This window comes from Medicago sativa, chromosome 1 (genome assembly GCF_051527215.1).
Source record: "Medicago sativa cultivar Bolivia chromosome 1, Bolivia_mono, whole genome shotgun sequence".
NCBI classification, from domain to species: Eukaryota; Viridiplantae; Streptophyta; class Magnoliopsida; order Fabales; family Fabaceae; genus Medicago; species Medicago sativa.
Window position 1 is genome coordinate 83,866,854 of NC_140749.1, and position 13,638 is coordinate 83,880,491.

A 13,638-nucleotide genomic window follows, 5' to 3' on the forward strand; every position below is an offset into this window, starting at 1 on the left:
TATGGAGTTTGCTAACACAGACTAAAAGATAGTAGAATTATTACACAAAAATACACATACATATTTATGAAAAGTTTGATAGAGCAATTAATATATCTGTGGACTTTGTTCAGTTGGTAGAGATATTGCATATTATATACAATTGTTCATAGTATTTCAATTTCTAACCAAACGCAAGCATGTCTAATAGCTCGTGTGAAAAGAACTGCGGTTCATTCTTGAACTAAATGTGCTTTACATTCAGTAGATTCTGTTTAGATTGAAGATTATCATTCTTGTATTGATTTTTCCATTACCACCGATTTGGTTGTCTAATGAATACATTTTGCTGTCAAAAGAAAATAATATAACACGAGCAAGTCAAAGGTGGTTAATGCTAAATATTATACTTTTGGTGTAAAGGAGACAAGTTTAAAGTAGGTTTGGTTAAACAAACAAGGATTGTTGCTCAATTCTACGGGTTATTGAAACCCCCTTTGAAAAATGCAAGTGGCCTATTTGTAAAGGGTCTTGTTAACGAGTGCCCCCGAGACACTCTTTAAGCATACTAAATTAAGTAACTATTCTTTAATAATGTCAAAGTTTTCAATTTCCAATGCATTGATTACACAAACTTCCATAAAAAGTTACCATTTAAGGTCCTTAACTAGTGCCCCAGGGGTACTAGTTAACATTTCCCATTTGTAAAATTAGCTTTATTGTCGGTACCAATGCATAGAAGCTTTGTGAATGTAGATGTTTTCTTCACCAAAAAATTGAAGACATTACATCCTTTTAAATACTATTAACTGTTTATTCTAATGATTTCACAATTTAATTTATTTATAATACCAAAGACTTTGCAGTTTGCACCCCAGAAATTTGTTTGGAAGTTGGGAGGAAAATGAATTCATGGCTGGAGAAAAAGGTTTTAGGACTTTAGTCTATGGAGAGAACCAAACACAAAAGACTAGTTCATTAAGTAAAAAAGTGTCATGACTTAAAATACCATATTGAACATATTGATCTACTCAATGCAAAAAACAAAAAAGTTACTCAATGCAAAACTCCTAACAGGACTTATTTTCTCCAAATTACACAAGACTTATTTTCTCCAAATTACACAAGACTTGCTTTCTCCATAAAACTAAAATCCTCTAATATGGAGAAACTTAGAAAATGTATTGGACAATTTTTTTGGATAAATTTGCAAGACTTTTCAAATTCTTCAAATCATTTTTCTTTGTAAATAATTATGTTTCTCTTTAGATTACTCTTAAAACCAAAATATATTAATCATAGGCACTCCTCACTCTTCTCTTCCTCCTTAAAAAATATTACCCAAATAAGATGAGAAATTCCAATTAAATAATAATTTACAAAAGATATCACAAGTACATTTTATGCATGATGTATAACAATATACACGGTGATAATAAAACAAAGCAACAGAGGGAAACAAAAAAGAACCAAGAAAATAATAAAGTTATATCCATGATTTTATATACACTACAGAATACAACATATATGTAAAGGGAACCAGCCTAAATAAAATGGAAACACTTAACTAAAGATAAATTTTTATAAAAAGGTTGAAGAGAAAAATGATAGATAATAAAAGGTGCCTGGTTCCTTCATATCGATTTCCTACAATTATATTCATTGCAATAAAATGTGTCTAAAAAGGAGAACTTTTCTCCATCTATTTTCCTAAAACTATTATAGAGCAGGTGAACCAGCGCTCTCTGCCCTCTGTGATGCCTGGCTCGACGACTTGTCTGAGCTTCGAACATTGTACCTTTCATATACCCTATCGCGATTCTCTGACCACCAAGTCTCTGCTTGATTCTCTCCAAATCTTCTCCGGCTGCATATATGTTTACCACCAAACACATCAAACATGCAAGATGACAAGTGTCAGATAATTTAGAAATCTTAGTTTAAAGCAACAATAACCATGTACCGAGTGATAGAGGCTAGGACATTAGCATTGTGTAATATGAGATGCTCAATGAAGTACTAAAGTGGTTTAATTCCTCTCTCTTGAAAAACAACTTTTAAGGGAGGTTTTTCCAAGTGTCTGGGTGCTTATAATTCTGTCCCTAGATATAGGATCTCTGAGGGAAATTTTCTTCCCCCTTTTAATAGGACCTCATTCAAATTTTCAACTGCATTAATTATTTACTATAATACTCCTAATTACTTTACCCTTTTTTTTTGTAACCAACAGGTAAACAGTAAATATTGTTATGGGAAAGATACATTTTTATTCTCCCACATCAAGGCTAAACTAGGAAAATAATACATATTGCTAACATATTTAATATTACTATTAATTGTCTTAATTCCAATGATTTAGTCAACGAGATCCTATTTAGGAACGGAGGTAGTACCAACATCCATTGTTGGCATAAGAAATAGGGTTATTACTTAAAAAGCAATGAACCAATGATAGTAACGATCTTTTAAACTCCAATCTTTTTTAACCTACTAAATCCCAACCATCACATGAGTATAGAAGCAGATAAATATAATCTAGAAATGTTGGAGATTTCTTTTATTACCTGAAACGCACTCTCCGCAGATCTCTTGTTCCATCACGCATGGCAACCAGAGTTATATAGACACCAGGTTCATACTGTTCAATCCATTCTGCCTCAACTTGATTACTATTAGTAGCCAAGACATCATTCCTTGATCTGGAACCACTCTCATCATCACGGAAATTCCCAGAGTTCCTACCGTCAAAAGTATCCGACACACTACTGTTGGTTGCCTGAATCATACTGCCACTATTTGGCAATCTGTCATCTCGGTAATCATCTGTCCCATTAGAGGTCACAGATACTCTGCTTTGCTGGTAAAGATTAGTTGCATAGCTTCCAGTTGAATTCCTCTCAGTTCTATTCATCAGAGAAGATTCAAGGCCTAAAGAAGCCAAGCTGGAGCCGCTGATCGACTCTGCCCTTGTGTGGCCCTGCTCGCCGTTTGAGTCTGGATGGTGGATGCCATTTGACTCGACGAAACCGTTAGGCAGGTTCCCTGGTCTGATGTTATCAGTATCATATGCACCAGGAGGAAGCCTCTCTGCCAGATCTTTGAGCTGAAAAAACAATGTGATATGTCAATTAAAAACCACATATTTATCTTTCAAATTACATACAGTTCCAAGAGAAATAAATGAACCAAAAAAATTAACCTGTGCCGTAAGTGACTTAATAACTTCTTTTGCAGCCTTGGATTTGGCAGATTCCTCAGTAGCCAGAACCATAGCTTCTTGAGTCTTTTTTGCTGACTTTTTAAGCTCTAACTCTTGCAGCTCACATCTCTGTCTCAGGGTCTCAACCTAATGAGAATTGTGTTAGATTTCTTTAGCTACCAAAATAGGTGTACTCCACATCTCTATTCTTCGTTTTATTTAATCTAAAGGACTAAATTGAGTCTTATTAATAGTCATGTAACCTCATCTTCCTTGATCATTTTCACATTATTAACAATTTCCTTTTTCGGATCCAATAAATATTTATTTTTCATAAACACAATTAATTATTGGGAAGTATAATTCTTCTGCCATGGATACAAACACTCCGATTGAATTTAGATAGTGAGAAAATCGATTTGAGAATTGGAGTTTTGAATTGAATATTTTTTTTGAAAGGGGAAGTTTTTTCTTAATCATCATATCATCGAGATTAACTTTTCTGGTGAGTGACACATCCTTATTCTCGATTAACACTGAGATCAGATATTCTTGTTTTGCTCTTTTTGAATTTTTATTCCCTGGATGGACAAAAAAACACATGATAGCATTGATATTAAGAAAGGGAACGAATGAAACATACTATTTCAACCGTGCAATACATAGATTCAAGAAATAATACCCCCTATAAATTAAATTTTATGAGGGTAAGCCAAATTTTATGAAATAACATACCAACAGGGAAGGTGATGGATGATAAAGAACAATTGAGTCAAAAGAAGTAGTCCTCACATGAAATGGATTAATAATTAACCACAACCATCAGATCAAAATAAAATGGAGGGCTATAATTTGGAGTAACTCTAGATACAACCCTTTAAAACCAAACATATGATTCTAGAAGACCATTGACAATAATTCTTTTATTAAACCGATTGAAGAAAAACTGTAAAAAGTTGAGCTATGCAGTTGAAGAGAAGAAAAAAAATGAATTCGGTATAACAAATTAAATCTAAAAGGCCATCGAAAATAATTCTTTTATGAAATCGCTGATAGAGTTAATTACTACTGTGTATAAGTAGTACAGCAAGTTGGGTCTGAGCAAAGGAGTTTGAGAGATAGAATACACGAGAAAACTGATAGAGAAGGAGGAAGGAGAAGGGGTAACTAGTAAAGATGAATCATGTGTAATTAATTTAATATGTAGCTTTTAATCTGACCCGCACAGTTTGATCTAATGGCTATTAATGAGCCCTCTCATCTCACAATAGATACTCCTCTCACTTGATACATCCCCTGTATACGAGGTTTGCTAACTAAGACCAACAAAAAACATGAAGGTCCAAGTTAGCAAAAGTGTACCTTTTCATTTGGACAAAAATTTCCTTCATCTTTATTATTTAAAACTAATAGCTTGAGGGTTACTTTAGTAATTTTTATTACACATATTTGTTAACTTGCACCAATTACCTAACTTAGACCCACTTTTATTTTATAACAAATAGCTTGAGGGATATTTACTAAACTATCCCTTACTTTAAATTGGTTTACACTAGTGGATATTGGTTTTTTTGTCCAAATGAAAAGGTGCACTTTTGCTAACTTGGACCTTCATTGTTTTTGTTGGTCTAAGTTACCAAACCCCTATATATATACACATACATGTTTGGTATAACAGTGCACATGTTTGACATGGTGTCCTTATGTGCCAGACTCAAACATTACAGAGAAGAAATTTAAAATGGAGGAAAAATTCTGCAGTTTGATCGACACGACAGAAATGAGGGAAGTATAATATACCTGAGAACGCAACTTCAACACTTCTTGATTCAAAAGATCGTTTGTTTTCTTCAAACTATCAGTAATACTTTTTGAGAAGGCAAGCCCGGAGGTTGTCGGAATGGGCGTAGCTGAACGAGGGGGGCTCGATCTTCTAGAGAAAGGTGACACGGACCTGGAACTCACTCCAGATGGCGTATGAACAGGTCTTGGGACAGTGCGTTTCAGGTCCATAGCAGTAGACAAGACAACATCTTTCAGCTGTAGCAAAGATGGAGCTTGTGTGGTGGGAACCAGAGAGAACATATCAGCCTTTTTCCCTTGTTTGGCTGCCTTACTATCTAAATGCTTTATCAAATCCATATTCGAAGGCCCGGCTGGCTTTGACAATCTTAGCTCAGACTTTTCTAATCTGTCCTTGTTTTCACCTGGAAAACGTGGCATTGCATTCCTCCGGTTGTTAATGCTAGATTCTGCAACCTTGTTCAATTTTACATAACAAGTATCACAAACACGATACAGCTTCCCAGGATTAGGAGCAAGGGCTGCTCTTAATGCTTTCCTTGAACTGCATGAATGGCAGTGCACAAGTCCACAATTATAACAGTTGTGACGCTTTCTAGTGAATCCAAACGCTTGTCTACAGGTAGAGCACTGAGACTGCTCGGCACCAGATACCCACTTATGTAGGCATATGGCAGCTGAGTAATTTGAACCACATGCAATATATTTCACATGTCTATCCTTCAAGGCTTCAACCAAAGTTGGTGTTTTTCGATCTTCAATGTCTCCATGACCCAATCTTCCATTTGCACCTTTCCCCCAGCTATAAACTTCATTCCTGGACGTTAAAACAGTAACATGATAAGCCCCACATGCAATTTCTTCAATGCATTCTCCAGCAAGCTTGTCTTCAACCAAACAGGGAAGCTTTCCATCAGACTGGGGATTCCCGAGCTGGCCGTAAACAGTGCTACCCATTGTAAAAACACGTCCGGACGTTGTCAGGCCTACCGTCAAACTGTGCCCACAAGCAATTCTATGAAAATTGTAATCGATAAGAGCAGATATACAGGTTGGTTCGAGCCTGGCGTCCTTGTCTCCGTGTCCTAGGCGATTCTTATCTCCATCTCCCCAAGTAAACAATTTACCTGAAGATATACTTGCACTGGATTGTGTAACAATGACCTCTACAATCGCTGCAGTATGCCACACTCCACATGCAACAGATACTGTCCTCAACCCAGATAAGGATTCTACTTCTCTAGGATATGAAATATTTTCTCTATCTCCATGACCGAGGACCCCGAATGTTCCATCACCAAATGTAAAGAGTTGCCCAGTTGAAGTTATCAAGGCTGTATGCCATGGACCGCAAGTGACAAAGGCCACCTGAAGCCCCTCTAGTGGACCCGCGATTCTCTTTGGAATCCAATGACTAACATCGGTTCCATGACCAAGAAGTCCAGCATTGTGAGTGCCGTCACCCCATGTGTATATTTCCCCGGCCATTGTAACAGCACAGGTATGGAACTCACCACAAGCGACGAAATCAACAGTTGAAGAAGCCAGTGCTTCAACTAGACGAGGTTGAACCACATTCTTCCCAACACCATGGCCAAGACGACCACCGGATTCTTCACCCCATGTAAACATTTCACCTTGCCTTGTGACTAGAGCAGCATGTTTAACACCGCATGCTATTTGAAGTACATCTAAAACCACATTGGATTCGAGAGGCTTCGGGAGGAGAATGTCAGTTCTCGGGCTACAATAACTGATATTTTTATCAGCTCCAACTTTTACAACATTCTCAGAGATAACCTCCCCCCATATGTATACATCCCCAAGAGCATCATAATCATCCGGTGCAGACCCATGACTGGACGTGCTGGGGGCACTTGAAACACTAACACGAAAAACATCTGAACTAGATCCTTTCACTTGCATATTTGGTGAGTATGCTGGTGAAGGTGACTTTTCAAAATTTACAGTATTTTCAGGATGAGAGGACTTCGGAGAAACGTTTGGTATGCTAGCAGAAACGTCGGGAGAACTGATGTCTTGAGAAGCACGAACTGAACTTTCACTAGGACTGTTTGAAGTCAAATTTTTACCATCCTGAAAATAATTGAGCCAGAAAGAACTATAAGCAACATTCCACATGTTTTATCATTCAAACAATCACACAGCATAATGGCATAATGAAAAGTAGAGGAACTTTGGAGAAGCTATAATAAAACCAGTCTATAACTTTACCAATAAAGTACATCCTCATGGAAAATTTAAGGTAGGAAAATGCCAAAACCAACTATTTCTTCAGAGGAAACTAATAATTACTCTTACAATGAAGCAGAACACAACAAGTTTTCTCAACTGTGATTCATCCAAAATATTCATTTCAGGGAAAATAATGAAACATGACATACTGGCTCAAGAGTAAGATCTATCATCTTTTCCCGTCAATACCTCGTAGTACAAGAAACAAAATACAAGCAAAATAAACAAATTACAAAGGCAACAAGTAGGTGATTTTACATCAAGATACAGGCCTCCATCACACCATCCATCAATTTTGGACCGCCCACCTTGACCAGAAGATATCAATGCCCCGAGACCAGCAATCCACACTTCTGCCTCAACTTTATCCTTGCAAATCTGAAAAATGACCAAAAAAATTTGTGTAATGGTGGAAAATTCAGAAAATAGGTACAAAATAAGACGTGGTTATTGATGGATTTTTAAACTTAAGTACCAACCAAATCAAGGGATCGCTTCCCGTGGTTATAAATAAGTGAAAAAGATAAATAATCCTTCTCAGGACGCGGAAATCGCTGGAAAACAGCCTGTCAGAGGATTAGGAAAAATAATCAAATAAGATATCTTTTTTTGACGCAATAATCAAACAACATATAAGAAACAGTTTATTGAAATTTTTCTAATTCACTAAATATTAGTATTAGTACTATGATATAAATTAGTATTGTAGAAATCTCACAGTTCTTTGTCCAGGAATAATTTTCGAGACAGAAGATAGTTTCAGACTTCTTTCTTCGCTACTCGAAAACCAGATTAATGACAACTCATCCTGCGGTTTTCAGATAGTCCAATGAATACAGTTAGAAATAACTCGAATGGGTGTCAAAACAAAAGCCTACTTATACATGATTGTGAAGTTTATATACGACAACCAAGGAAGCAACGGAAACATAAGTTCATATTCGTGAATAAGACCGTCAAAAGATACATCAGATAAAGAAGCGCAAGTTCAAGTCACTACTAGTTAGCACCAAATGGAGAAAATTATGCCTTGCAAAGCAAATCAGTAAATCCAACCCATATCTAAAAAGATTTTAATTCTTTAATTTTCCCCCCCTAATTGAACATTTATCACTGTGAATGAAGCCTCAACAGATCGTACTAAACCCAAATGTGAAATCAAACCAATAAATAGCATCATACCTTGCAAACTATAGGGCCCATTACTTAAGATACTGAAAAATCTATGCTAAATCCCACAATATTGAGTAGAAATAGTTCTTAATATGGGAAAATTACTTTATTGAATTGCTTGAGGAAACCCTGAACAGAAAGTTTACATATTCATCTAAGAAATTTCATAAAAGAGGAAATCATACAAGAGTAAACAAGAAAATAAGAATCTAATTTTATACAAAATACATGATACTTTCCAACAATAGTAATAATAAACAGTGCCCTGCATCTGTCCACCAAAAAGCAGAGATGAACCAGAGAAACCCATGTACTAACTCGAGATTTGAGGAAGTATTGGTTTTATCAAAGAGACAAAGTTGCACAAATTAAAACAGGGATAAACTCATGAGTCGTACTCGGAAGTTTTGAGCACGAATAACTGCGCGGAGATTAAAACGAGAGCCTTGTGCCATAGAAAATATATACTAGCTAGAAGCATTGATGAAGAGATGTCAAAGAGATTAAAAAGCATACAGATGATTTTTCGTGATTGGGAAAAAGCGTATACGAAAGGATTTATAAAAAAATCAGGTTTAGGGTTTAGAGCAATCAAAGATCATATGTGAGGTGACAATGACTAATGTAAAATTACAATGTGAAAAATACAGAAGATTTCCCAATAACTATGGGTGTGCACTAAGGGTCATCTTTGAACCTTTCTCAAGTTCCCTTTCTATCTTGGTACAGGATGGGTTTGCTAAACAATGTACATGAAACTATGGGACAGTGTATGCTTTTTGTGGAATATAGTTCTAGTTGGGTCTGAGAATAAATAAATGAGATGTTAGACATATGGAGACAAGCTTTAGAAACATGTGACCTCCACCTAAATATGAGAGAGATGTAGAATTACGTGATAGAAAAGTGCCAACCAAGTTTAAAGAAGTTTTTACCAGGTAGCTATAAGACCTACTGTGTTATATAGAACTGAGGCAATCAAAAGACAACAAAAAAGCAAACTTAGTGGTGCAGAGATGAGAAGGGTTATCATATTGAGGATTGCCCAATAATTAGAAAGCGACTAAGAAAAACTATAGGTCAAACCATCAAGAGATATTTAGAGGTAAATGGTCAATCGCTAGACCTGGTACATGATATAGGACTTTATGCATTGATCGATCTACATAGTCGACCCCAGTGAGAAACTACTCAACCATTGTCATTGTTGTATTTGTAAATACCTTTCATGACAAAATATTAAGGCCATGCTTGACTTATGTAGTTGACCCATCTAATGGGAGAATATTTTATTGTTTATTAATTTTGATCAAGAAGCATACTTCTTTTGGTCAAGACCAAGATGCGTACTTTATATATGGCATACTAGTAACATTAAAATGCATAAATTGTTTGCCAATTTCAATGTAATAAACACAGATAGATTGTATCCAAATAAAAAAAGGAAATGAGATGGCACTGATAAAATTGGGAGTCGGTTGTACAGTCAATATGTCAAAGTTACTAAGCGATCACAACTTAATAGCCATTCACGATTGATGAAATAAAGGACTTGGAAGAACAAAGGACACACAGTATGACAAACTTTAATCCTACAGAAGATGGAATGGTCCACTGGTAGAAATCAAACTTGATTGCATTTGATATCATTAGTAATTCAGTACAACAATAAACTTAACGTACTATGTGAGGACAGCTACATCCATCAATGGGCTTTATCATTAAAAAAATTATAAAAAAAAAATACCATACGTAGCTTTGGTTTTTGAAAGGTTTTAGTACATAAAATTATTATATTTACTATGTAAGTAAACAGCAGGTAAAAGCATTAAAATACTTAAAAGCTTTCCATAGAATAAATATGTATAACATCTGCTAACATTTAGTCAAAAATAATAATAATCTGGTAACATGAAAAAGAAACTATCCTTAATTAGACAAGATACATGAGAGATATAGAGAATCCACAAAAAATTTCCTGAAAAAGATTTCCCTTAACATACCTTGGAAAGTCTAAATGGACAAAACTTCGGCTTTCCTTTACGACCATATTTAAGTAATTGAGCACCCTTTTTCAAAGCAATCAGAGCCTGCGTAACAAATATAGTGCACAGTAAACTATACGAGAGATTAAATGGACAAAAAAATATTAATATAATAAAAAATAACAACAACAAACATAGAGGTTGGAAAATGATGTGAAGGCCAAAGATATTTATGGGGAACACAATCATTATTGCCCAACAAAAATCAACATTGATAGCAGGCTCTCAATTTCACTTGAGGAATGCTAATTCAGTAAGCTTCCGTCTAGTTATTACAGCAAGTGCAACACAAAACTGATTGATGGTATAACATCCTTGTGCTATACCAAAGGATCCAAAACATTTTTATAAACCATAAAGTGCTGCACTATTAAAATCTTAGCATTTAAAGAAAGCATCAAAAGAAATCTACCTTCATACAAAGTTGGCTTGGCTGTTAACAGTTTAAACCATGCCAGTCACATTCAAACACAAATAAATATGCCCTATACTACCAACATTATGTTGGTCCTAGTGGAACACGACTCGGATCCTGCAAGGTCTTGGGGGTTGAACCTTGTGGATGAGAGGAGAGACCCCACTAAAGGTGGTCAGGCTGGTCCCCTAACAGAGATTAGACATCGGCAAAGTTAGGGCATAGCATACTTCACACCAACATCATGGTTGCCATCATCAAATAGTAATAGTAACAATAAACATGCCCTAATTTTCCATTTTCGGACATCCCATTCCAATGCAATTTATGCCCTAATAGTAACCACCTACACCTCATTTAATCAACTGCAAATATTTTATTTTTTGGGTTATCATGTTATTAGCACAAAATTTCCAATGCAAGGCCTAAGGAGCATGTGGGGCACCGGCACACAATGTGTGTTCTCCAGTCCCAACTAAAATTTCTTTTTGATGATCAACTGCGCCTCTTTAAAAGGGTAAAAATCAAAATCCCCACTTCACAAAGATGATATTTTTAATCAAAATTCATATCCTAATTTTGGTGTCCCAAAACAAAAACATACTTAAAACATAAAAAAATTTGCTTTCTATGTCTTCACTCCCATGCTCTCACTTCCATCAAATTTCCCAATTAGTACAAACAAGAAAACACTGACACACAAAAATCACTTGATCATAATAATCATAACATTCTTAACAACCCAGAAACAACAAAACCAGCAACTAAATTTCACCAAAAACATAAAACAAAAATTGAAAATTTAATTAAAAATCAAAACTTTAACATAAAAACTAGCAACCACCTGGTGAATGTGACGGTCTGCATTCCTGTGATCAACAAGATCTGCCATTCAATGTAAGAGATTCACCGAAACTCCACCATCCTCTACTGCGATCACTTCTTAGAGTTCCGTACATGATAAAACTTCAAATGAAAAATCAAAACTCACTTTTTATTCGATTTGTTACTCTACTCTTCACGAAAAATACAAACCCATTAATCTCATTCACAATTCCAAGTCAAAGACGCTGTTTTTTCAACTCATGCACCAACTTCGACCGGGTAAAGAAACCGAAAAAACCCACCCGGTTCTCCGAGACTTGGTCGGAGCGGTTCCTTTGAAGGAAGTGGATGAGAATTTCCGGTGAAAAATGCGGGTTCCGGCGATGTCTCCGAAGCGGTGATGGTGGAGAGAGAAAATTTAGAGAGAGAGAGAGAGAATCGAAGTCTGTAAAAAGTACAAAGTAGTCAAAAAAGAAGAAGAGGAAAGAAAGAATGAAGAATAAAATAAAAATAAATTATTTATAATATTAAAAAATTATTTATGTAGGAAAAAAAAGAAGAAACTCTCGTGAGATTCCAAATTTAAGAAAATTTTCAATGGAGAGAATCCAAATCCCAAATGTATATTTGTTTTTTTTTTTTAAAAATGCACGTGTATAAAAGTGAGTTTAATAGTTTAATTATAATTTTTTGTGTAAAAATAAATTTTAGAATCAAAAGCTATAAATTTTAGCTTAAGTAAGATCAATTTTGAAGTTAAAATCAATTTAACTAAAAAATAATCAAACATCAATTAAAATAATTTTTACTTGTCTAGTCTAGAAGTGAAATTAAACCAAGACCCACAAGAAATGAGAACATTGCAAAGCAAAATAATGAGTAATGACACTACCATTTTATGTTTGGAAAAGAGACACGTAGGTGACAAGGATGGTTTAGTAATTTAGACAGGGAAGGGGGACAAGGCAGTTTGTACTTTGTTGAATACATGCTATGCTAGTTAAGGTTGTACTAATAATGAGAAAATTGCAAGAGGGTATTTTGACTTACATTTTTGTGTTCATCCTAGATCAATCATTACTCACTATTTATTTTGATTTAACTAGAAATTAGAAAATTAGAGGAAGTTCATAGGGAGTATGGAAGTGTGATAGTTCAGATAGTTTCCATCTTATTGAAGATAAAATCTTTTATAGACACAATCATAAATTAATATTGTTAGGCACATCCTTAAATAAAATGAACTTCTTTTTAGGAAAAAATATTTAGTCTGATATTATTCAATTTTATTCTTTTTTATTGTTTTTATGGTTCTGTGTTTGTGCCCAAATCTATTTATTAGAGTTTGTGCCCAAACAAGTATATCTCCTTAATAAAATGAACTTTGGGTTTGCGAACAAAATTTAGAAGACATTAAATATGACTTTTTTTAGGATAATGATTGAATTCCACGCAAATTATCGGATGATCAAAGGGAAATTTGTTTATTTGTAGCGTTGATTTCAAAAAAGATTTTTTTTTTAAATATCAGATTTTAGGCCGATATCTTTGATAGGGTATTTATACAAAGTCTTGTTAAAGTTTTGGTCGATATATTGAAAAAAGTAACTGGTTATGTTATTTCAAGGGAAATAATGACATAAGCTTCTAAGAGCATTCACAATGGAGTAATAAACTAAAAATGGTCCTTAGTTGTAATTGACGGAAAAACAATGAAATTGAAATATGCATAGTATATTATGTTCTGCTTTTGTTCATGTCTTAAAAAACCGTTTCAGTTATATTAAAAATCGATTTATGGATCCTGTAAGTTTAGCTCAGTTGACATGAACAATACATTGTTATATGCAGGAACCATAATTTAAACTCGGACATTCCGCTTATTCATTTTAAAAAAATGAATTATAGCCGCTAGACTATTTGACAAACAATATATAACCAGA

General features: G+C 34.8%; 1 protein-coding gene across 1 annotated transcript; it reads right to left on the bottom strand.

Annotated features, from left to right (window-relative positions):
* Positions 1-1,457: 1,457 nt before the first annotated feature.
* Positions 1,458-12,158, bottom strand: LOC146958306 (Regulator of chromosome condensation (RCC1) family with FYVE zinc finger domain-containing protein). The gene is made up of 9 exons (XM_085739818.1): positions 11,715-12,158; positions 10,414-10,500; positions 7,956-8,045; positions 7,717-7,803; positions 7,496-7,615; positions 4,979-7,078; positions 3,179-3,325; positions 2,544-3,082; positions 1,458-1,846 (listed from the first exon to the last, which is right to left on the bottom strand). Exons 1-9 carry the CDS (start codon positions 11,760-11,762, stop codon positions 1,699-1,701), a joined length of 3,366 nt encoding a protein of 1,121 aa, XP_085595944.1. The 5' UTR covers positions 11,763-12,158; the 3' UTR covers positions 1,458-1,698.
* Positions 12,159-13,638: the final 1,480 nt, after the last annotated feature.